Genomic DNA, 25,590 nt, shown 5'->3' with positions numbered 1-25,590 from the left:
CACAGGATCAGGGACAAAAAGAAGCAAATGAACCAAAACAAACTCTGTATTTTAATAAAACTAAAACATGCTCCAAAGTAGGGCATGCTCTGGCTGACTTAGATTACATTTAATTTGCCGTAAGGATTGACAGAGCAAGTATAAAGAGCAGTAAAGTATTTATATATATGCTGGATGAAGTACTTAATCTGTTTACAAACCAAGGAGAGGTGCTGTTGATTAAGTAGTCTAACAACATGAACCCATTAAGCTAACATTTTGTTTAAACCTCTGAGTCTTGTTTTAAAAGATTTTTTTAAAAGAAACTTTTAAAAAGGAGAGAAGACATTTCAAATTATACACAGAATTAGATTTATGAACTTCTCCAGGAACTCTCCGCTGTAGGTTTGCAGTTAATCCTACTTGCATAAGAAGGGCTTTTATTTATTAGAAAAGCAGAAAACTTTTCTCACCTAGCACTCTAATGATAGTAATCAACACCATTACTGTGAAAATATAGCACAGCCTTTTAAAACCTGGAAAGACATTCTACCAGTACTTACATTGAGTCATTCAACTAGCAGGTATTTCTGAATTATTGATGACAGGTAATGAAATAATTCTTGTTAAAATTGATAGCTATCTTCATTATGCAATTAAATGGAAACTGTTCAAACATATATCGAGGTATCCACAAATAATTGAGTATGGAAATGGATTCAGCTTTTCAGGGAGAAAAAAAAAAAAAAAACGAAAACCAACCTTAAACCTGAATATATCGTTTGGAATAATAATTGCCAAAGGTCAGATTTACGAACATAACAGCAGCGACATAACGATCAGTGATGGAGAGGAAACAGTGCCTGGATAACCCAGAAAGGACAGTCCCCTCTTGGCACCATTTCCATCATAACTCAGGATTGCCCAGAGACCAGTACTGAGGCTGCAAAATGAGAAAATCCACGTGTTAAACCCTCAGAGCTAGCTCTGCACTGTTAACTGTTACCATTCTTTATGCCTTTAAGCAATGTGAGTCTCAGGGCTGGTCTCTAACTGCACAGACATAGAGACATAGAGAAACCACTCCAAACAAGACTTAGAGTCCTGGTATTCAGCCACTACATTTTTGAACATTGATTTCAATCCCCAGAATTTTCCAGAAAGAACTTTCCTCAGAGGCTGAGCACTCAATGTCACTTCCAACAGATCTTTTTCCCGTGAGGATTGCTGTAGCATCTGCTAGACCTTCAGCCAATGTCATGGAAAAGAAACATAAGGTTGGTTTTATAACAGTTACACAAGCTACAAGGGCATTAAGGTCTAGAGAGGTGAATGACTATTTTGGAATCTTCCTCTTCCTTTTGGAGCATTTTGACACGGTTCCTCTTATGGCTAAATCAAATTGTAAAAGAATCAGAACTGCTTCTAGTCCTGTCAGCCCAGCTCGATCCTCCAAGGTCCAGCTTGAGCCCTCCAGACACTCACTGCTTCCCACAGCTGCTACCAACATCATTCCACTTAGACAGAAACTCCTCCCACAACCTGCCATCCCTGTTATTCTTGGTGGACCTTTCCAGGCTCATAGCAAAACCTGTCTGCTGGGTGACAAACAAACTGACTCATATGGCGGCTAATACGCACCTTGTGGTTGGCCATCTTGATGACATATTTGTACTTTAATAAGGGCTCGGTGGGCTATGTTATTATCACAGTTACTACCAACGACAACACAACAACACTTAAGTAATATCTGCTACGGGTTTAAATGTATTAACTCATTTAATCATCGCAACAGTTCTCTGGGGTAAGATTACTTTCCCAACTTTACAATGAGGAAAACGAGCCACAGAGAAGGTAAATGATTAGCCCAAGGTCAGTGGGGAGCAAGAAGCCCAGCTGGCTTTCAAATCCAGGCAGTCTGTGCAGCGGCTATGTCTCAACGCACTGCACTGCGTAGCTCCTAGGCAGCGATGTCTAAAATGTGGTCTTGAGCCTCAAAGGCTTGCTTTATGGTTCACAAGATGGACCCAAAACACAAGGAAGATTTAAATGACAAGTGGCAAGGATAACAGAAGCTACATAGCCCTGCATAATTAACAGGAAATGTTACAGACAATAGGGTGCTTCTGGAGCTCAGAGCAGAGAGCCCAAACTTCAGATAGAGGTTGTCAAGAGAATGAGGGACTTAACTTGAACCCCAAAAGATGTGTACGATTTGCCTTGGGCAAAGATGAGTGGGAAAACTATTCCAGGATAGGGGAAAAGAAGAGATAACAGGAGATCCTTATAATGTTAATACTGGGGGCTGAGGGGCATCAGCAACAGATCACAGAGGGCCCTACAACTCAAACTGAGGGGTGACAGGAGAGGACACAGAATACCACATTAGAGACTTCTGTTGAAAGTTAAAGATGTTCATTAATCCAACAAATATAAATTTAGCACCATCCATTGGATGGACTGCGTGTTTGGCGATCGGTAATTCCAGTGGGGAAGACCCAGTCGTTGCTGTCAAGGCCAGTGGTAAGAGAGAGGGGTAAACCCAGCCACGAGACACTGTGCTGACGGCGGAGTTGACACAGGAGTCTCTGCGGTGGGGCCTTGAAGAAGTCTTCGGGGACGAGAGAGAAACGCACAAGAGGAGGAGCAGGGGAGGGCCTGACCCAGAAGGGCCTTCTACCCGCTGTGAAGGGCTTGCTGAGTCGGGGATGAGAGACTGGCAGACATTAGAATCCTAGCTTTGTCACTGACTAGTTCTGTAGCCTTGACGAAGCCACTTCTCCCAGTCTCCTCATCTACAAAGTGGGGACCATCATAAGACTTTTCCATCAGGGTAGCTGCGGCAGGGGACGGTGGGGGATGGGAAAGTATGATGCGTGTTGACCCCTTGGCACAGCAGCTGACATATAGTAAGAGCTTGATGGTATTATTCATTTTGAGCACAATAGAGAGCCACTGAAGAGAATTAAACAGGAGAATACAATGGCCACATCTGTATTTTACGAAGATCATTAAAGTTTCAGTGTGGAAAACAGAATGGCAATATTTTGCTACTGCAACTCCCAAGAATTTCCTAACACTTGATGTTTTATTTTAGTGCACTGGTCTTAACACTGATTATAAATATTAATATCCTTGATAGAATTACTTTTTTTTTTAAGATTTTATTACTTATTTGAGAGAAAGAGAAAGAGAGACAGAGAGATTGAGAGCAGGAACAGGGAGAGGGGCAGAGGGAGAGGCAGACTCCCCAGTGAGCAGGGAGCCTGAGAGGAGGGACTCAGATCCCAGGACCCTGAGATCACGACCTGAGCCAAAGGCAGATGCTTAACTGACTGAGCCCAGGACCCAGGTGACCCTAGAATTGGACAGTACTCTATGAATTGCAGCTAATGCAATCTTTTATAACATCTGGAAATAGAATAAACACCATATTTTCCTGAGTCCTTCGATTACTCTCATACCTGAGCGTGGTAAGACTTGTGGATAATTTTATTACTTTTTTTATAGGTACTTCCTGTCTTCCCAATTAGATTATAAACTCCTTGAATGAGGAATCCAGTACTTAGCATATTGCCCTTTACTCTTGTAAGCTCACAATAAAGATTATTTTTGACAAGCACCTGATGGATATATATACCAATATTCTACTAAAGTTTAATGTGACAGAGGTTAATTTTAGGACGTGCAGAGAGAAGGTCCAGTTGCTCTCCTGGCTTTGACCAATCAGTGGCTCTTTGAGCCTCCCTTTATTCACTGTGAAATGGGGATCGAAACACAAACCTAACTCAACTAACTCACAGAAGGATTCTAAGGCTTAAATGAAATAATGTATGAAAAAGCATTTTTCTTTTTTTTCTTAAAGATTTATTCATTTATTTTAGAGAGAGCAAGAGTGAATTTATGTTCATATCCATTTCCATGTCCCCAGCCTAATTTTTTCTGGGGGGCGGGCAGGGGCATGGGGTAGGAGGAGGAAGCACACCAGCTCACCAGAGAACACATGGTTCATTAGGGGCTGGAATGATAATCAGCTATCTCCAGGCCAGAAATGCCTATTCATTTAGAATCGAGCCACCTGTAGGAACATTTTAGTTCTATCTGTGACATAAGAAATGTGAAAGACTGGAGCTGAAATCCTACCATATTTCCCTTCATACTGCTAAGAGAGTGAAAGGAAAAAGTTATTCTCATCTCTCAAGGGTGTGGTTGTGGGGGAGGAGATAGGCTTTAATCCTAGATGTGGCTTTAGCAATAAGCCAAGTGGATTTTCACTTTCACTTTGTGGAAGATACAAATAAATATAATTCAAAAATTGGCAATTTAGATCCTTAGACCTTATCAATCATCATGGAAGCAAATTCCTACTTATTTGTTTTAGGTTTCTGATTAAGTGCTGTGCCAATAGCTTACAGCATGAATGTGAAGCGGGCCCCAGAGCCTCGTTTCCTTCTACGCCTTTATTTAACTTCCTGCCTTAGGACAATCCCAGTGTGAGGAATACATAACAGTTCAAACTACAGCATGAACAGAATGTTGGGTGTTTTTAAATATACTTGGATCCTGTGAGCCTCCGCAACAACAACAAACCCCAGTGGCCGTTGGAAATGGGGTGAGAGATGCTGAACACGCCGCCGCTCACACTCATTGCCAGGAAGGAGAGAAAGGACTCGAAGGGGGCCGGCCGGGCCACAGGACCTTTGCACACGCACACCCGAAGCGCAGTCAGCTATCCCTCAACAGCCAGCAATAGCCGCAGCGCGCAAGGAAACTGTCGGCTGCGGATAACCGAGCTGCTGAACCGACTGGGTTTCCCAGAGTCACTGTACTTCAAGTGCCGAAGCTTAGAAACCGGTTCGCTCTGAACCACGACCAGGAGCAGCGGAGCCCAGATGCCTGAAGCAGAGTGCTGGAGGAACCTAGGCGCCGCAGAGTGCCTGACTCTCATTTATTTATTTTTAAAAAGATTTTATTTTTCAGTGATCTCTGCACCCAATGTAGGGCTTGAACTCACAACCCTGACATCAAGAGTCGCACACTCCACCGACCGGGCCAGCCAGGCGCCCCCAGAGGGCGTAACTTTTAAAGTAGAGGAAATACTGTTTTTCGATCTGGAATGCCAGCAACACGTGCCCCCAGACAGGCCCATCCAGAGCATCCCTACTCACTCCCCTGTAGGCACAGCAGTGGGCATGGAATCCCGGCCACCTGCGTCCTCCTGGGCAACAGTTCCAACCTGTGGGAGCCACGAGTCTTTGCCAGAAGTCTCTGAAAGCACTAAACACGTGTGTCGCACATAAGCGTTCTACTCATTTTCAAATGTTAACATAATTCTTCTTAGCTTTCTAGCCTGCCTTTTCTGAGACAGGGTACCCTACAAGCACAACTATTTCCATGTGAACGCCTGGAAAATCTATTCACATTGAAATGGTGTCTTCAGACCCCTTCCAGGTAAGAGAAGAGGTACAGGGTCAGAGGAGAAAGAGGGCAGGGTGGAACCGGTCAGCGCCAGCCCAGGCCACAGGGAACCTGGCTACCGCAAGTCAACGCTGACCCTTTGGAAACCCTATTATCAAATGCTTTACTATTTTAATGAATATAAACGCAATCTTTGTTTCTTTGCCAAGAAGCCAACATGGAAAATCTCACACTTACCTTTTCAAAGCATGAAACGAAGGGTTTTTAAAAGGTTGATACTGAAAGAAGTGATTTGCTTAAGGTTTTAGAGAAAGATTTTCCTCGGTAAATTTTGCTTGCTATACTTGAGAAGCAATTTATAGAGAAGATACATTCGTTTAAAAAAAAGACAAATTACAATTCTATTAAAATGCTTTTTGGTTTATTTTTAAACCTTGTTATGTGAATCTGTTTTATACATAGAGACACATTTTTTTTCATATCTTTTCAGAAAAGGGCTGACTCGGGTACATATATTAGTATAGGACAATGGGTTCGAGATCTAAAAATACTAGGAACACAGGAAAAGCAGACTGTGGAAAAATAAGAATTATAAGGAGAAATAAAAACACAATGCCAGGTGTTACGTTAGAGCTCTAACATTACGTTAGAGCTCTAACATTACGTTAGAGCACTCAGGGGCATACGGGGATACATATGTAAAATAATGTTATATTTATAATGGGTATTTGATGAAAGCTTATTCAGTAAAAGACTGGTGTTTTTACCTGGCCGGCCTGACACTGTTAAGACACTGAGGAAGTTAAGAGGGTTAAAGAAAGTACACTCTACCCGTGAGACAAGACATTTTAAACAGAAAATTACAGGTGCTCAGACACACCTTTTATGAATTTATAATTTAGATCAAACTCTAGACCTCAAGATTTAAAGTACATTTTTCTACAGACATGCAGCTACCATCTCTGATTTTTATTTATATCTCCTAAATGCTATCATCTAAAATAATAACTTATATCCTAAGCACATTCCTGTATATGTAATCTATAATTGTTTCTTATACTGTTAGAACTCTGATAGAGTTAACATGAGCTATCAATTTCTTTCAGAAAAAGACTGATCACTTAGCCCATTAAAGTAAAAATACACACATGCCTTACCAATACTTTTGAAAATGAAAATATTCAGTGCTGGTAAGGATAAGACTGATAGGGACTCTCATTAACTGAGAAAATTATAACCTTTCTAGAATGCAACAATTTAAATGTAAAGATGTTCATTTCAGTACTTTTCATAATAATCAAAACTGGAAACATAGGAAGCAATCAGTAATAGGAGCAATTAAATAAATCATGGTATATCCAATGAGAGCAAAATAGAACCTAATAGAAAGGAATTAATAGAATATGGAGAAATGCTCATCATCTATGTATGCATCACATTAAGTGAAAAAAAGCAGGACACAAACCCCTATGTATTGCAAAAGTTTATACTTATAAGTCTATGTACTTCATATGAAATATGTTTTAGAAAAAAACTTGAAAATAATAACAAGATGTTAGTAGGGCTATCTCTGAGAAATTAGGAGTTACTTTAATTTTTTTTCTTATACTTTGCTGGATTTTCCTTCAATGAGCATTTATCACTTTCAAAATACAAAAGAGGCATTATTTTAAAAACAAGGAATTTGACGGGGTGCCTGGTGGCTCAGTTGGTTAAGCATCTGCCTTTGGCTCAGGTCATGATCCCAGGGTCCTGGGACCCAGCCTCTGGGTTGGGTTGGGCTCCCTGCTCAGTGGGGAGCCTGCTTCTCCCTCTCCCTCTGCTGCACCCTCTGCGCGTGCTCTCTCTCTCAAATAAATAAACAAATAAATAAAATCCTTTTAAAAAATTAAAAAACAAGGCATTTGAGTTGGAATCAGGACACCGTTGATCCTGAAGTTTCTGAAAAGTCACAGCGAGTTGCTAAATTGAAGTCTGCTTCCCCTTAGGCTGATTCTGCTTACTTGTAGAGACAACTGAAAAGGCCTGTAACAAGGGCTTTGAGATACCCTTAAAAGATTTTGTATCTTCATGACAGCGAGAATGTGGAAAAAGGGGAACACCTGTGCACTATTGATGGAATGTAAATTGGTGCAGACACTATGAAAAACACTATGGAGATTCCTCAAAAAAATGGAAAATGGAATTACCACAGGATCCAGTAATTCCATTGCTGGGTGTTTTACCCAAAGAAAATGAAAACACAAATTCAAAAATGCTGTGTTTACTACAGCATTACCACAGCCAAGTTGTAGAAACAACCCACGTGTCCATCGACGGATGAATGGATAAAGAAGAGGTGGTATCTGTACATACAATGGAATATTACTGAGCCGCAAAAAAGAATGAAATCTTGCCAGTCGCAACAACGTGGATGGACCTAGAGGGTATTATGCTAAGTGAAATAAGTCAGACAAGAAGACAAATACCATATGATTTCACTTACATGTGGAATCTAAAAAACAAAACGAATGAGCAAACAAAAAAATAGAATCAGACTCATAAAGACAGAGAACTGGTGGTTGCCACAGGGGAGGATGTTGGGGGGATGGACAAAATAGGCAAAGGGGATTAAGAGGTACAAATTTCCAGTGAAGTCATGGGGATGAAAAGTACAGCATAGGGAATACAGTCAATAATATTGCAACAACTTTGTAAGGTGACACATGGTAACTAATACTTATTGAAGTAACGATTGTGTAATGGAGAGAATCACTATGTTATATACCTGAAACTAATGTAACATTTTGTTAAGTATACTTCAATAAAAAATCATTTTAAAAAAGATGTTACACCTTCAAAATATAGGAAAGCTGACTATAAAAGTAAGTAAAATTAAAATGTGTCATTTTTACCCTGTGAAAGTATAACAATAAAATCTTTTATTCATACTCCTTCATAAAGGTGAATTTGGGTTTCATTTGTTCATTAAACACAGTTCCGCAGAAATTACTTTGGAACAGAATTAAGAAGGCACTCCATATTAGCCGCAGAAGCTTGACCATGCTGGAGCTCAGTGTATTTCTTTAAATCATAGATGGTGTGCATGTCACTTTGTATGGTTCTGCTTCACGTTTACTGTAGGGGCTTCACACTTCGCTCTGGTAAGAGAGGCCTTGTTTACCTGGGGCCCAAGCATGTTCTTTCTTAATCTTGTCCCTAAAAGTACCCAGCGCAGTTAGGAGACAAGAATTTGCCACATGGCTCCCAGGGACCTGCTCCTCCGCTGTTCCAGGTTCTAGAGTTCCTGGCCACATCTCCACTAGGCACTCCACAGGCCACAAGGCCCACGCTGAGGCAGCTCGTGGAAGGCAGAGGGCACCTGTCTGTGCAGTGGAGGTCTCTCTACTTAGCCACATGGGCAGCTCACTACCGCCCCAGGCTCCTTACTCACTTTCCCTTGGCACAGTGAACCCACAAATCAGGCTTGTTGAGACAACATCAGTTCCTCTTTCTAGTTCTTCTTTTATCCTCCACAAAGCCACACCACAGCTCCCTCTGGCCACTGCTGACTCAGGAGGACCAGACTCCCACTCTCCCCCAGTTCCACTCTTGGTCTCAGATCAAAACATTTCCTCAGAGTTATTCAAAGTTGGACTTTCTTGCTTTCTGTTTGCAAAATGTTCCCTGGATTTGTCTTCCCTTCTCAAAGACATGCCAGAACAGATGTCAGAAAAGGTGTCTCGGCTCTCCTTTACTCAATCCTCTTTCCTACTTCTGGAGTATGGGTTTTTCTCAGAGCCTACATTTCATTCCATCTGCCCCCCGACCCCAGCCTAAAATGCAGCAGGACCGCCCGACCATGAGGTGATACAGGGTTCTCACGTTCACAGGTCAAGCTCACACGTCCCGTCAAGGCGATCCGCACAGCCTCTACTCGGCCGCATTTACGTTACACTGGACCCAGGCTTGTGGAGGCTGCTTCTAATACAACGCTCTGGGTGGTCCTTGTCAGTGCCGAGGTGGGGGTGTGGGCATACTTGGGAGCTGCTTAGACCCACCGACTAGCAAGACAAGTTGCATTATCTATGGCAACGTATTGACATACAGGCTCAAGGTTTAGGGGCTTCACATTTAGATTATTTTGTTTTGGTTTGGTTTTTTCTCTTTGGGGCTCTGCACCAATAATTCATGGTTTTAACAAATGACTCTGAGAGTTTCCAAAAGCTTCCTGGCCAACTAAATTAAGACAGTGCCATTTTACAAAATAGTAAATAAGTGTCTTCTAAACATGGAGAAGGAAGCCAGCTAGGAAGCAAATGTTACTGAAAGCAACAACAGGGCTAAGTACTACATAATGTGTCATTTGGGATTTAGGGCAACCAATCAGGCTCCCACACACCCTTGAAAGACAAGTCCAAATGTAACTTCATAAAGAAAAAAGTAAAAGCACCCTCTTATCACCCCACCCCATCCTACTTCCTTCACGTAGCCAATGTCGATGGTTTGGGGACAATGAGGCATACGTGTGCCTGCGTGCACGTTTAAGTATATGCATCTAAATCTCTTTTTTCAGTTTCCTGTTTTCACTTACTATATCTTGATTTTTCCCAAGACAATGTACCAAAGGGGCTAACAGACATATTTACATTTATTGCATATCTCCCTTTCCCTACAATGTGATTGCTAAATCAAGATTTCCTGAATATCGAAAAAAGGAAAGCCAAGAATACCTATAGGCCTAATACTAAATATATCTTTGGTTATTTTCATTTTTCTTACACTTGCCTTCAACCTAAAAATGGTGAGAACAAATGGGTAAATATATATGCATTAATATGCATGCACTATAAATATACAGATTATCTTACATGGATAAATGTTAACATATGTAATAGATGTACACTGAAATGCTGTTAATTTTCAAAGTCAAAAAGCGAAGGAGGGCACCTGTGTAGGCCCAATGGGTCCTGAATAAGGAAAGACACCATGTGGAAATTTCCCAGGCTTTGGAGCCAGAGGCATGGGGTCAAATCCAACTCCCCTTCTCACTGATTATGTGGTTTGTGTAAATTCTGTAAGTCTTCTCAGCTTCCTTTTCATCATCCACAATGCTGGGGGAAAGACTTCTCTCACAGAGACTTAAAACTAGCGTAAGACGGTGTTTTGAACATAGTAGGTGCTCATAAAGTGACTGTCACCAATCCAGGTAGACTTGGTGATCCAGTACTTCATACCACCAAACATGCAACCCTTGCTGTTTATCTTTGTGTTTCAGCCTGCCTCAGCTGTACAGAAACAGAAGGGACCTTAGAAATAAATTATTGTAAACATGCTTAGTAGCTTTAATGCATTATTGAAATGTGATCCTCTCTCCTACTCACCCAGTGTCTTTGCTGGGCTCAGTAGCAATATCCCAGCCTCCTCCCAAGCAATCCTAAATTTTACTTCCAACTTGGGATAAACACAAGCCATCTGGCTCTCTAAATAACTGAAAATATCTTGCTTGTCTGCTAATGGTCAGCTGCTTAAACTGTCAGAAGCCAGTCTTACCAATGACTAGGGTTCCTAGCCTCGCCGGGTACTTAGCAAGGCCAGGAGGGATGCAGACACCTTTAGCTGGCTAGTTCCCATGTCCCCTCCGCACACACCAGCAATCGACTAAATACACATCTGTTGTTGGTAGTGATGATTGTCCACCCACCCCTTATAGTCCTCTATATTGAAGAGGTTAGATTTCCACAAAATCCTGGACTTCTAGAACAATTAAGGGGAAACTTGGCCACCATACTATCCAACCATCTCCTTTTACATGTGGGAACACCGAGGCTCAGGAAGATGTGACGTGCCCAAGGACACGTAACTATTTAGATACCAATTGTTATTAGAACCTCAACTCTTTAATTTAAGGTTCTTTTCTACAACTATTAGGCAAGGTTTTATCCTTTCCAGGAGCTCTGTAAGGTGTTTGTTACGTATTTTTGGATGAAAAGGAAATGCTTGTGGTTGTGAATGTGTGCGGGAGAGGTAAAATGCCCCGTGTGCCTGCCTTAAGGGTAATTAATCCACCTGTCTACGTGTGGAAGAGAGAAATGAAGGGAGAAGTCGCATTTGAAATTTTCCCCCTTCCTACTTAAAATTACAGGGGATTGGGGGATAAATAGGACCCAGAAAGGCTAGTAATCCCCATTCGTATCTCAAAAGAGCTCCAGGGACATGTTAGACCATGTTAGGCTTTAGTTAAGTAAAGAAGCACGAGGTGGCAGCAGGCATGGGGGTAAAGGTAATTTTTCGTATTTATTCACCTGGGGAATCAGACGCTGTCAATTTCCTTCTCTTGGCACACAAGTGCTACGCTCTTGTCACTGGGGCCGTCCGGAGGTTCTCGCTTCCCCCTTTCCCCTGAGGATGTTTACTGCAAGGGCGCCCGGCGAGCTGGGCGGAGAAGGGCCTGGACGTAGGGGCCCAGCCCTCTCCCAGCATCCCCCACCCCCTGCAGCGGCCAGCGCCCGGCGAGGGCTCTCTCGGGCAGCGCCTTTGTTTTCCCTACTCCAGTTACGTTTGCGGAAGTGCTGCCTGCGCCCGGCGTGCCGGGGGTGCCGGCTGCAGCCTCCCCAGCGCCCCATAAAGATGACAACCGACACAGAAGCCGAGGGGAGGGAGGGAGGAAGGGAGGCAGCCGCGGGCGAGCCGGGCTGGGAGCAGAGACACCCACACCTGCCGGCCCGGGGAGCCGCGCCTCTGAGACCCCCTCCCCCGACAGCAGGTGTGCGCGCCGGAGAGGAGCTCCCAGCCCCCCGGGCCTGCCGCCCCCGCAGGGGAAGCTAGGGCGGGGCTGCCGCGCCGCCCCCCGCCGAGCGCCCCCTCCCCGCGCGCCCGGCCGGGACTCACCTGCTGCAGGCGGCGCTGCGCTCAGCTGCATGGGGCGCGGGGAGCCTTCTCCCCCCGGCGCGGGGCGGCGGCTCGGGGCGCCGGGGCGGCGGCTGTCGGGGCGGCGCGCACCATCTCGGGCGGGTCGCTGGCTCCTCGGGGGTGGCGGCGGGCGGGGCGAGGCCGAGGGATGCGTGCCGACCGGGGCGACCCGCCGCGGCGAACCCAGCGCACCCGTCGGCGCGACCTTCTCTCTTTCCCCGCGGCCCCGTGCCTCCGCAGCTCGCTACCGGCTGGACCCGTTTCAGGGCTGAGCGCCGAGGACCCGCCGCCAGGTGCAGCGCTCCGCCTCCTGCGGCGGCGGCGGTTGCGTCGGCGGCCGCTCCTCCCGGCCTCCCGCCCGCCCCGGCGGCCCCGGGGGACCCCCGGAACCGGTTCTGCGGGGCAGCGCGCCGACGCGGGGAGAGCGGACGGCGGTTCTTTGCCCGCGCCCGAGCCGACCCACCCCACCCCGGCTCCCTCCCCAGGCTAGTGATGCAGGCCTAGCTCCCGGGGAGGCTGCGAGGCGTAGATGGCCGCCTGCTTGGGAATCATCATCACCGTCATTTATTGAGCGCTTATTAAGTGCAAACACAATGCCGACGTTCTTAACGAGTTATCTCAGCGCCTATAGCCCTCACCTTGGCAGACTGTCCTCAGTTGACCGGGGAGAGGGGAAGGGGCCAGTGGTCTGGAGGCCAACAGTGGGGGTTTCAGGACTCCCCGGGGAAGGATGTAACGAAGCTAATCAGCCTTTCAAACTGGGAAGGTGCTACTGAGTGGCGCGTCGCTGAAGAGGTAACCGTGTGAGTTGCGCTAAGAACGTGATGAAAGTTGTATTTCTGGTTAGACGCGATGAGAAGGTGGGGAGAGTGGAGTTGGCTGTAAAAGGTAGCATTCCCTCAGTAAGTGTGCGCCTGTGGTGGGCTTTGGGGGTGCCGGATACCGTTCTCAGGGGGCTTATGGTTCTGTTCAGGCAATACCAACAACAATAATAATGACAACTAGCATTTAGGAACATTTCTTATATATGAAACACTGTTTAAGGGCCATTTCACGTTACCATAATCCTAAAAGTACAGGTAATACCATTCCCACTTTACAACTGATAAAACCGAGGCTGCAACTTTAGGTGACCTCTCCAAAATTACTAAATAATAAAAGGAAGTCTTCTTTTGTCTCCAGGATTTAAGCTCTCAACCACGAAATTATATTGATGAGAATTTTATAGGCCCTGCAGGCTTTAGGATTTGAAGTCCTTCTTTAGGATAAATAAAACAGAATTACAAGTACAAAATCACTATCACCCTTGCTGGAGCACAGGAAGGGTCCCAGAAGCTTAAACTACATCAGCCTCATGCTAAATCCAGTTGCAATACTTTTGCAGAAAAGCAAAAACAAAGGCAGTGAATGCTAAAATTTCAAATGAAAGAGATTAAGGTGGATTGTTAGAGAATTGAGAGATTTGGGTCTAGTGCGGTTTCCTACTGCATTATTGGAACTGAAAGCTCACAAAGTACCCAGCTGGTAGCTATCGTAGTAGAATTATCATTCTTTTCCATCCAGCTATTAAAGAAGCAACCTTTGAAATTTAAAAAAAAAAAAAGGGAAGAAAGTGAACAGATTCTAGGTCTAACATGGCTCAAGTTCTCCCCTGCCTATAGAAGGAGGGAAAGGAGTGCAGGAAGAAATTGGAGAAAAAAGGGTAACTCTTAAACTATAGATGCCCAAAGGCGGCTCCATGTTGAATAATGAAGCCAAGTCATCCTAGAGATTTAAGCTGGTGTTTCTGTTTCAGACAGGACAGTGTAGCCTCAAGGGTCAGCATAGCAGAAAATGTTGTTTTCGTTGGCCTCGTTAGGGTGGGAATTTTTTCCTGGCAGCTCCTTCCCTTTTCAGTATAACTAAGGAAAAGATACACACATGCCCAAAGAAAAGTGACCTGCCACTCCTGCATCTTCCTACCCCCGTGAGGTAATTTGTGGGTGTGGTGGTTAGCTTCCCAACTTACTGCCAGGCGGGCTATCCCAGAGGTCACCCCACGAAAAGGCGCAAAACCAAAATTAAGATGTTGAGATCACATGCTTTTTGAGTCAATGTACAATACAGGGTAAGAAGCCAGGGGAAGAAGAGAGGATAGATGAACACACTTGGGATTGGGGACACGTGGGTGGTTTATGTTATGAAATATGAGTAGAACCTGGGCCTTTCTCTCCCTCTCCCTTTCTCCTTGATTCAGCCTTCCTTGTGTTGCTAGTATGGGGACAAGGACCAGAACCGAGGTGGAATCAGGGGACTTGACAGACAATGCCCAGGGCGGGAGGCAGCAGATGCTTTCTCTGCTGAGACGCAGGAACCAAGATGTCTGGTTCTGGCTCTGGCTCACCAGTTAGCCTCCTGAGTAGCTGTGGATTTGATCTGCATTTCTCAGGCAAAGAACAAATGGAAGCCGTGTAGATGTCACTAGTGAGTAGCCGGTTTAACCTTTTAGCCATTTTATTATTCCTAATACTGAGTCTCATGTGCTTCATGAATATTTACACGTCAAGCGTATTTGGTGCACACTCAGACCTTTGAGCTCTTCCTCCGTGGTCCGCTCACATACACACTATTTTGGCTCACAAGCTACTCGCTTCTACTTTAATTTTATATTTCCTCCTTATAATGTTTGTTTCTCTTATTTCCTTTGGCAGACTTTATTGTTCTAAAGTAACAACAAACACATTACAATATGTAATAATGGTAATAGCAGCAAGAGCTAGCACTTAATAGGACTTACTCTGGGCAGGGTACTTTCCGTATATTTATTTATTCATTTAATTCTCCCAACAATCAGATGTAAGTAGGAGCTGTTCCTATCCCATTTTACAAGTGAGAAACCTGGTGCACGTCAAAGTTAAGTAACTTAACCGGGGTCGCACCACTAAGTGATAGAATCCACATTCAAGTCAAAATAGTCTGGCATCAGTCTGGCTCTTAACCGGTCCTTCTTCCTCGCTCATAGAAACACCAGCATCTATATTCCCATATGGAGGGTTGGGGATTTTACTTGTATGCAAATGGCGTCATTTACTTTTCTCTGTCCCCCCATTAGCAGCATTGGACGCAACAACAGTTCCCCCTTAGTGTGGTGTTGCTCTCCTGAGTTCCATTACCGGAGGTGACCCGAGGTCTGGAAGCAGATGATCCCCCTTACCAGCCTGTGGTATGGCACAGTGCCTACGTTGTTCACCTCACGTCGTCTCGTCACATTTCATCATCTCCCATCAGCACAAGAAGAAGGGTGAGTACCATACAATCAGGTATTTTGAAAGAGAGACCACGTTCACATAATTTTTATTACAGTGTATTGTTATAATTATTATATTTTAGTCCCAGTTAACGTTGTTGATCTCTTAGCTGTGCCTAATTTGTGAATGAAACTTTACCATAAATTTGTATGTATAGGGTTTGGTACTACCTGCAGTTTCAAGGTTCCACTCAGGGTCTCAAAATGTCTCCCCCAGGGACAAGGGACGACTGCTGTATTGACTGTCCCTTCCTTGAAACTCTCCCTTCCTCTGATTTCTGTGACCCACAAGCCCTGGGTTTTTCTTTTCCTCTTTGGCCTTTGCATACTCCACTTGGCTTTTGTTCTTGGCCTTTTTTCCGTGCTTGCTCTCATCTGCTCCCTTCGCTTCAGTCACAGAATGCTCGAGGATGCCCCCAAATCCCTCTCTCTGGGACAGTTTTTCTCTTGAGTGCCAGAACCATAAGGTCAGTTGTCCAGCGGGTTGTTTCACAGGCCTGAGATCCACGTCAGCCCTTCATTATCTTGTGCCCTTCCTCCACTCGGTCTTACTTCTGGGTTCCCAAACGGTCATCTGCCCAGTTGATGTCCCCTTCAGCCTTACCCACGCCCCCAGTGTCTTAGTTTCTGGCTGCTGCACCAAGTTACCAGAGACTTAGCAGATCAGACAACAGAGATTTCCTACCTAGAGGTCTGGAGTCCAACGTGGGTGTTACTGGACTAAAATCAAGCTGTCTTCAAGCGTCTTCCATCTGTAGGCGTTAGAGGAGAATCCACTTCTTACTCTTTCCAGCTTCTAGAGGCTGCTCACATCCCTTGGCTTACAGCCCTGTCCTCCATCTTCAGAGCACAGCACTCGAACTTCAGCTTCAGGTGTCAGCTTGCCTTCCCGGCGTTGGCCTCCTGTGCCTCCTTCTTATACGGACCCTTGCGGTTACACTGGGTTCATCCTGATAATCCAGGATAATCTTCTCCTCTCAAGAGCCTTAACTTAATCGCATCTGCAAAGTCACTTTGGCCATGTAAGGTCACATTCCACAGGGCCCCGGAAAGAAGACATGGGCATCTCTAGGAGGCAATGATTTTGCCTCCCACACCCAGTCAACACCAAGCCCTCTGGAGACCACCTTTCAAAATATCGCTGGGATTTGTCGTCCGCGCTCTGTCCTTATGTTCATCCATAAGGTTCTCTCTCTTCTGCCTTACAACAACCATTTCTCTGGCCTCTCTGCCTCAATGTGTTCTCTCATCCATTCAGTTTTCCCTGTTGTAACCAGAGTCATCTTTGGGAACATCTGACCATGTCACTTCTTCGCAGTCCCACAGTGCAGCACAATACTGTGGGGGCACCGTTCCCATTGTGTCATGCCTCCTGGACGTGCTGCCAGCAGAACTTACTCCTCTACTGAAAACCCAGCCGAGGCCCCTGGACTATGACAAAGAGATTCAAAATGCTGGTAGTGAAATATGATTAAAATCTGTTTTGCTCATATAACCGTCCATAAGTAGGCAGGCCGAGTTTGTTAGTGTGGCCCCATACAACCCATGGATTCCATCCCTGGTCCCAGGGGACTGCTTCAGATCCCACCACTCCCAGCACAGGGGATGGGGAAGTATAAGCCCAGTCACCTAAAGGGAAGGCCTAGTGTTTGTACACGTCACGCCATTCATATCCCTCTGGCTACAACGGTCACCCGTCTACATTTGGGTGCGAAGGAGGGAGACGCAGTTTAGCTGAGCAGCTAAAACTATTACCACAAAAGAAAGGGTGAGTGGATTTGGGGAGTCAACCGGCAGTCTTCCACAGGGAGCGAAACAAAGAGCTCTGGAAGAGAAGACTGGAGGGGCAGAAGGCCTCTGAGGAAGTAGTACACTAAGACCTGAGACATAAGTAGTTGATGGCCAGGAAAAGAGTTCGGGGCGCACCTTTCCCCACAGAAGGGGCGGCTATGAGGCAGCAAAGAGCTAAGCTCTGGTGAGGAGCAGAATGAGTGGGGAGTGAAGGGTAAATGTCAAGAGATAAGGTTGGACAAGTTGGTGGGAGGCAGCCACCTGTGCCTCATATTAAGCATTTTGGATTCCAGCTTACGTTCAGTGCAATCCGTTGAAGGACATTTAAGAGGTCTGATATGTACCTTTAAAAGGTCGCTGTGGCTGCTGTGTGGAGAATGGCATGGAGGGGGGCAGAGTGAAGTGAGACTCACTTAAAAAATACCCATCGGTGAGGAGAGAGATTAACAGTAGCTCGGAGCTTAGTGGTAGCAGTGGGGCTGGAGAGAAATGGGTGGATCTGAGAGAGAGTTTTTGGAAATGCATCAGCACGCTTGATGATGTATTGGGTGTGGGAGGCAAGGGAAAGGAGGTGGTAAGAATGACTCACAAGTTTCTGGCTCACACAAACTGGGTGGATGGTGATAACCTTTACTGAGAGGGAGAAGCCTGTGGGAGGAGCAGGTTGGAGGGAAGAAAGGAAGGGTTCACATTTTGGCATAATACGTTTGAGATCCTGTAAGACTCGCAGGTGGGGCTGTGAAGTGGGCAATTAAATAGGAGTCGAGAGCTCAGAAGAGAGGCCTGGGGTCAGCAGTCGTTGGCACTGAGCGGCTACGTACTGCCTGTCGTGGGAGTAAGGGGATCACCTGGAGAGATAATACACAAGAGCCCCGGGAAAGGTCAGCATTTACCAGTTGGTATGGGAGGAGGGACAAAGCAGGGTCAGCCACAGAAGGAGGACGAATTTCAGGAGGGTGTTGTCACGGAAGCCTGGAGAAAAACTTTTTTTAAAAAAAGATTATTTATTTGAGATAGAAAGAGAGGTCACGAGCAGGGGGGAAGGGTAGAGGGAGAAGCAGACTCCCCAGTGAGCAGGGAGCCCATTGCAGGACTCAATCCCCGGGTCCTGAGATCATGACCTGAGCCAAATGCAGACGCTTAACCCACTGACCCACACAGGCACCCGAGCAGAACTTTTTTTAAAAGCAGGTTTGAACCACATCACCTTTCTTCCTTCCCATGCCAGATACAACAGGACATCCTTGTAGACTAGGCTTGCTGTCCCTGAAGGGCTTCATGCGCCAGGCGCCGGCCCTACCGTGCTGCTGATTAAATAGCATTTTAATGCTGGCCTGTGAGCTCCTTAAAGACAGGAAACAGCTTGTCTTGTTCAAGATTTGTGTTATTTGTATTTGTTAGCATGTAACAGTCCACATAGGGGGGTTTAAACAAGGTATGTTTCTCCCCCATATCAAAGTTTCCATAAATAGGGGGCTCAGGGGTGTTGGGGACCAGGAGATTTGTGTTCTTTTGATCTTACTGTTCCGTCACTTTCAACATAAAGTTTCCATCTCAAAACCCAGCCTGGCTTCTCCAGCTTTGCCTGTTGTGTTCACATTCCAGTCATTGGGAAAGAGAAAAAGGAGAAGAGGAAGACATGTTCCTTTCTTTTAAGCACATGACCGGAAGTTGTACATATTACTTATAGTTAAATTCCAGGGGCAGAACATAGCATATGGCCTCATCTAGCCATAAGGAAGGCGGGCAAATACAGTCTTGAGAAGCATGTGCACAGACACAAAATTCTATTACTGTGCAAGGAAGAGAGAACAGATACTTGATGCAAGCAGCAGCCCTCCCATACCGTTCATCGTCACTCATCCCTGAACCTGACTGTTGGAATTGGCTTGTATGAACCTAGGGAAAGGTGGGGAGGATTAACTCCACACTCTTGAGGTTGATTGCCTCATATGGGAGGAAATGGAAGGGGCGTGGAGGGAGAGGTGATAAATATTTGTTGAATAAATGGATGATAATAAATGGAAAAATTCCAAGGTGACAAGAGTAATGACGTTGGTTCCTCTTAGCTCCCTCTACCATCGTCCCTTCTTTCCTTGGCGTTGGCTTCATGGAGAAAGTGCAACTTACAGTAGACTCAAAAGACTCAAAAGATGGCTTAAAATGTAAATAGGAGGAAAGAAGGCCAGCTTAGAGAAATCCTTTATTCTAGTATCTTTTTGCTTACTTCTCTGGAGTTTTCCAGGTGGATAATCATATCAACCTATAGATAATATTGTGGTCTCCTTTCCAGTCTTTATATCTGTTTTTGAAAATACGATCCCATTGACAAAACAATTATAAATATTCATGATGATCAATAGTCGTTCCCTTGTGTTATTACTTTTTTTTTTTTTTTTTTTTTTTACAGGTGCCCGTCTTGCTTCACCACTGGGAATAAGACTGACTAGCGCTGTGAGGTAGATAATTCTTCATTAGTTTACTAAAATATCCCTCTATATATTTCTTGAGTTTAAATAAGAATTTATGATGTAATAAGAGTTTTAAAAATTAAGAGTAAGTGTTTTAATGTGATTTTCTTCATGTACTTTCTAAAATGTTTTCTTGTCCATTCGCAGTCCAGTACCATATCATCATCATATGTTGTTTCTTAGATGACAATAAATCCACGGAAGTGTGGCATAGAGTTAAGCCCTGGGTATATAAGGAAGTGTAGAATTAGGTTTCATCTTACCCCTCCCTACACATGCTACTCTAAGGTCTTCATGAAAAGGTGCCCGAATTGGTTTCTCTGTCTCCAGCCTTGCAAATCTCTTCAGTACAAACCAAGGCACTTAATATGGATCACAGTTATGTAATTTCTAAAAATATACTTGCTTCTTAATCTTTAAAACTTTTTCTTAGAGTATATGTAGAACAGTATATAAATCATAAGGGTAAAATTCAATAAGTTATAATAAATTTAATAAAAACTCTGTGTGATCATCACAATAGCAAGAAATTGGATATTACTAACTCCCCAAAAGGTTCCCTTACAAATCACTACTCCTCCCTTCTTCCCAAAGGTAACCATCATTCTGATTTGTAAACTTTTTTAGTTTTAGAGTTAGTTTAGTTTAGAGTTTTAGTTTAGATTAGTTTTGCCTGTTTTTAAATTTTATGTAAAAGGAATTTAAAGTATACAGTCTTTTATACTTGATTGCTTTTGCTCAAAATTACAGTGCTGTGTAAAGTGATTTCATTTCCAACATACAAAGATACCACATTATTTTTTTATTCTTCAGTTGTTGGGCATTTGGGTTATTTATATTCCTTGACAATTACCAGTAGTGCTGCTACGACCACTCCTATACTCGTCTGTTGGTTCACATATGCATGGATTTCTATCACATATACCTCGGAGTATAGTTGCTAAATCATAGGATATGCAAGATTTCATCTTTATGAGTTAGTACCAAACAAATTCCCAAGGGGGTTGCAAGTATTTCTACTTCTTTCTTGTTTCATATCCTTGCCCTGGTATTTTCAGTCTTCTTTTCATTTTTAAATCTTTTATTTTGAGATAAATTATTACTTACAGAGAACTTGCAAAGGTAGAACAGAGAGCTCCCTCGCCAGCTTCCTCCAGTGCTAACATTCGACATAGCCGCAGTCCAGTGATCAGAACAAAGACATTGACTTTGCTAAACCCTGATACAGATCCTATTCGGATCGCACCAGTCTTTCCATCAACATCCCTTTTCTGTTCCAGGGTCGAATCCAGGATTCCACATAACACTCGTGTCTCCCTAGTCTCTCCTTCAATCTGTGACGGCTCCTCAGTTTTCCCTGTCCCTTCGTTTCCCTTGCTACTAGTCCTAGGATACTAGTCAGGTAGTTAATAGAATGACTCTCGGTTTGTTTTACTGATACTTTCTCATGGTTAGAGCGAGGCCATGGGGAAGAATGTCACTGAGGTATGTGCCCTTCTCACATCATACCAGGCAGCGCACGCATCCTGTGTCCCATTACCCGTGACGTTAATCTTGATCCCTTGAGAAAGGTAATGTCTCCTAGATCTCTCCACTGTCAAGTCACTATCTTTCCCTTTCTGATTGACAATATTTGGAAGGAGACACTGATGCTTTATGCAAATATGCCATTTCTGTTTAAACCTTTATTCATTAATTTTAGCATTCATTGGTTGTTCTTGCTGACAGCTATTATTACTGTCATATTCTAATGGAGATTTTATATTGTCCTTATTACTTACACATTTATCAACTAGAATTCTTTTGTAGAGAAAAGTTTTCCCTTCTTCTCCACTTATTTACTTAGTTAATCAATTATTTATATCAGTATTGCCTCATGGATGTTTATTCTATTCTTTGACTTTATTTGAGAGAGAGAGAGAGAGCATGAGCAGGGGGAGGGACAGAGGGAGAAGGAGAAGCAGACTCCCCACTGAGCAGAGAGCCTGATGTGGGACTCAATCCCAGGACCCCAAGATCATGACCTGAGCCGAAGGCAGACATGTAACTGACTGAGCCGCCCAGGCACCCCTCTCTTCCACTTACTTACTTAATCAGTTAGTTATATCAGTATTGCCTCATGGATAATTATTCTATTCTTTGACTTAAAATTCAATCTCTCTCAAATAAATAAATCTTTTAAATGTGGGGCAGCTGGGTAGCTCAGTTGGTTAAGTGTCTGACTTTTTATTTCGGCTCAGATCATGAACTCGGAGTCCTGAGATCAAGCCCCGAGTTGGGCTCCACACCAGACATGGAACCCACTTGGGAATCACTCTCTGTCTCTCCCGCACTCGCACTCTCTCTCACTCTCTCTCTCAAATAAATAAATAGATCTTTAACAAAATAAAATGAAATTCAATATTTTCATTATTTATTTTCTTTCTCAAATTGTTCCATATTTGGCCATTGGGGCTATTCTTTTCGGGTTGACTTTTGTATCTTTTCTTCAAGGTGGGATTGGAGTATAATTTATTATTTTTAGTAGAATTTTAAATATATAATCAGGATAATTTTGGCACGAACCTTGCCAAAATATTTTCTAAAATCACGCTTCACATTAGTTGCTTCATAAACTCATTTTTTAAAAAATTGTGGAAATACATACCATAATATTTCCCATTGTAACCATATTTGAGTGTCTAGTTCAGTAGCATTAAGTGCGTCCCCACTGTTGTGCAAGCATCATCTTCATCCGTCCTTGTAACCACCTCATCTGCCCACGCTGCAACTACACACATTGAGCAGTACGTCCCACCCGCCCCTCCCCCCAGGCCCTGGAAACCACCCTTCTGCTTTCTGTATGAATTTGACTACTCTAGGTGCCTCGTGTAAGTGAAATCATACAGTATTTGTCCTTTTGTGTCTGGCTTGGTTCACTTAGCCTGATGTTCTCAGGGTTCATCCGTGTTGTCGTGTGTGTCAGAATTCCTTTCCTTTATAAGGTTGAGCAACACTCCGTTGTAGGGACAGACCACTTGGTGTGTATTTCTGGGCCTAGTTATTTATTTATTTTTAGGGGCTTCGGCATCACAGGGTGCTCTAGGCCCAGCTTAGGTGTCCCAACGCTAGCATCAACTCCTTCTCCAGAGAGCTGTGGTTCTTTTCGCTGGAGGATGGAATTTAGAGACCAGCTGATTGTGCTCATTGTAACTGGAATGTCACTGCTTCTAGGCCCTATCAGTGGACAGAGTAGGAAATGTATGTATGTTTACTAACTCATTTACCCCTATACATCTGTACGTATTTCTGTACACATCTAACTGTATGTACAGTTCAAAACAAAACATGCGTTCATACTGATATTTTCAACTCCAGTCCAGCATTACAGGGTTCCTTCTAGCATTCCCCCTTTGCTTATTTATAACTTTTCTTTACCAGTGAGAAACCTGGCTTGCTTTATCTACAAGATACTTATTTGTTCAAAGCAAGGATGCATGTCAAGTAGTTTAAGTAGTTTCACTAATACCCCAGAGAAAGTAGAGTATAGTGTTTGGGAAATTTTTTTTTTTTTTTGGCCTTATAATATCCAGTCAAAACACTGTTTTCCGGACAGTAATTATATGATCTCACTGATATGTGGAATTTAAGAAACAAAGGAGAGGATCATAGGGGAAGAGAGGAAAAAATAAAACAAGACAAAATCTGAGAGGGAGACAAACCATAAGAGACTCTTAATCATAGGAAACACACTGAAGGTTGCTGGAGGAGGGGGAGGTGGGAGGGATGGGGTAACTGGGTGATAGATATTAAGGAGGGCATGTAATGAGCACTGGGTGTTATATAAGACTGATGAATCACTGAACTCTAACTCTGAAACCAATAATACATTATATATTAATTTAATTTAAATTAAAAATTTAAATTAAATTAAATTATTAATTAAGCCCCCCAATAAAGACTTACAAATTGAAAATATCGTTAAAAAAAATTTAAAACACTGTTTTCCAAAGCTGCTTGGGTCAGCTCCCTTCTCACCCAACCCTTCAATGCGGTCACTCCCATGTAACGCAATTAGATTTGTGCCGCAATTAGAATCAGTTGCCAACATTTTGCATTTTATCTTGAGTCGCCTTCCCACATACGATAGAATTCACTGATTTTGGTGTATTGTTCTGTGGGTTATTAGAAGATGCACAGAGGCATGTACCTATCAGCTCAGTAACGTGAAGAACAGTTCCGTCACCTTAAAAATTCCCTTGTGCTTAGTCACTTTTTAATTAATCTCCAACTGCTGCCAACCACTCATCACATCAGAGCCTACTGTTTGCCTTTTCCAGAGTGTCATAGAAAGGGAATCATACAAAATGTAGCCCTTTAGGTCTGACTTTTTTTCACTTAGCAATATCTGTTTAAGATCCACTGATATTTTATGAATCAATGGTTTATTCCTCTTACCGTTGAGTACCATTCCATTGTAGAGACATAGCACAATCTTTCATCCACTCCCTGATTGAAGGGTATCTGGGCTGTTTCTAGTTATTGATTATTATTAATAAAACTTCTACAAATATTTGTATACAAATTTTGTGTAAAGAAAATTTCACTTGATTAAATACCTAAGAGTGAGATTGCTGGGGCGCATGGTTTAAATGTATGTTTAACTTTATAAGAAAGGGCCAAACTCTTTTCAGTGCAGCTGTAATGCTGCATTCTCACCAGCCCGACGGGGCAACACTTTGCCAGCCCTCGTTATTTACAGTGTTTCACTTTAACCCTTCTAATTGGTGGGCGGTGGCATAGCATTCTGGCTTTCATTTGCCTTTTCCTAAGACTAAAAATATTGAGCATCTTTACATATGCTTATGTGTCTCTTCTTTGGTAAAGTGTCTGTCAGATCTTTCACCCATTTTTTTTAAATTGAATAAGTTTAGGCAACTTTTATTGAAATAAAAAAAACTTTCTAAGTACAAGGCACTGCACCATACGTTAGTAAATTTGGAACAGGGATAAGGATACAGAAATGAATTCAAAAGCATGGTAACTACCTTTAAGGAACCAATTGTCTAATGAGGGAGGCATATAGATAAAGGAATCACCGTAATTATAAGCATAAGAAGCTGTTAATGGCTACCACTGATTGAATACTTACCATGAACTTGGACCTATGCCAGAGATTAACATATACGAGTGCTAATTAATATGCACAAACTCTAAATTTTACAATATTCCAAGGTAGTTGTTATTATTCCTATTTTGCAGAAGAAAAACATGAGGTCACAGATCTTAACCTCACTAAGGTCACATAGCTAGATTGATGATACTTTACTATCCGTTATGCCTTGTTAGGTTTCTTTTGAGGCTTAGAAACATTTCTATTGGAAAGTTTATTTAAAAGCAATAAGTATTTCTTTTTTTAATTGAAGTACAGTTGACATACTAATATCCTATTAGTTTTAGGTGTATAAAATCTTGATTCTGTATTTTTATACATTATAAAATGATTATGATTAGTTACCATCTGTTACCATACAAAGTTATTACAATATTTTAACTATATTCTCTATGCTGTAAATTACATCCCATGACTTAATTTATTTTATAACTGGAAGTTTATACCTCTTAATTCCCTTCACTATTTCACTCTTTTCCCCTGTGGTAACCAACAGTATCTATCTTTCTGTATCTATGAGTCTATTTCTGTTTTGTTCTGTTTGTTCCTTTGTTTTTTAGATTCCACATATAAGTGAAGTCGTATGGTATTTGTCTTTCTCT

General features: G+C 43.2%; 2 protein-coding genes across 3 annotated transcripts in view; one reads left to right on the top strand and one right to left on the bottom strand.

Annotated features, from left to right (window-relative positions):
* MFSD6 (major facilitator superfamily domain containing 6) overlaps positions 1-12,406 on the bottom strand; it is a 64,708-nt gene extending 52,302 nt beyond the window's left edge. The window contains exon 1 of one of the 2 annotated variants that reach the window (XM_045806338.2): positions 12,268-12,406. The gene's annotated coding sequence lies outside the window, so the exon portion shown is untranslated. Of the gene's footprint in view, positions 1-11,681; positions 11,842-12,267 lie in introns of those variants that run through there. The other variant, XM_045806340.2, reaches the window with a different exon arrangement.
* Positions 4,599-25,590, top strand: part of LOC123798143 (uncharacterized) — a 57,489-nt gene continuing 36,497 nt past the window's right edge. Inside the window, exons 1-6 of the mRNA XM_087853392.1 lie at positions 4,599-4,833; positions 8,521-8,540; positions 9,270-9,398; positions 12,140-13,083; positions 15,383-15,568; positions 19,776-19,824. Of these exons, the coding sequence (XP_087709518.1) occupies positions 4,599-4,833; positions 8,521-8,540; positions 9,270-9,398; positions 12,140-12,778 (1,023 nt within the window). The 3' untranslated portion in view covers positions 12,779-13,083; positions 15,383-15,568; positions 19,776-19,824. The remainder of the gene's footprint in view (positions 4,834-8,520; positions 8,541-9,269; positions 9,399-12,139; positions 13,084-15,382; positions 15,569-19,775; positions 19,825-25,590) is intronic.

The sequence above is a fragment of the Ursus americanus genome, chromosome 1 (assembly GCF_024610735.1).
Source record: "Ursus americanus isolate L20-20 chromosome 1, mUrsAme1.1.p, whole genome shotgun sequence".
In the NCBI taxonomy this organism is placed as follows: domain Eukaryota; kingdom Metazoa; phylum Chordata; class Mammalia; order Carnivora; family Ursidae; genus Ursus; species Ursus americanus.
The sequence above is the reverse complement of the archived record's forward strand: the minus strand, read 5'-3'. Positions and strand labels throughout refer to the sequence as shown.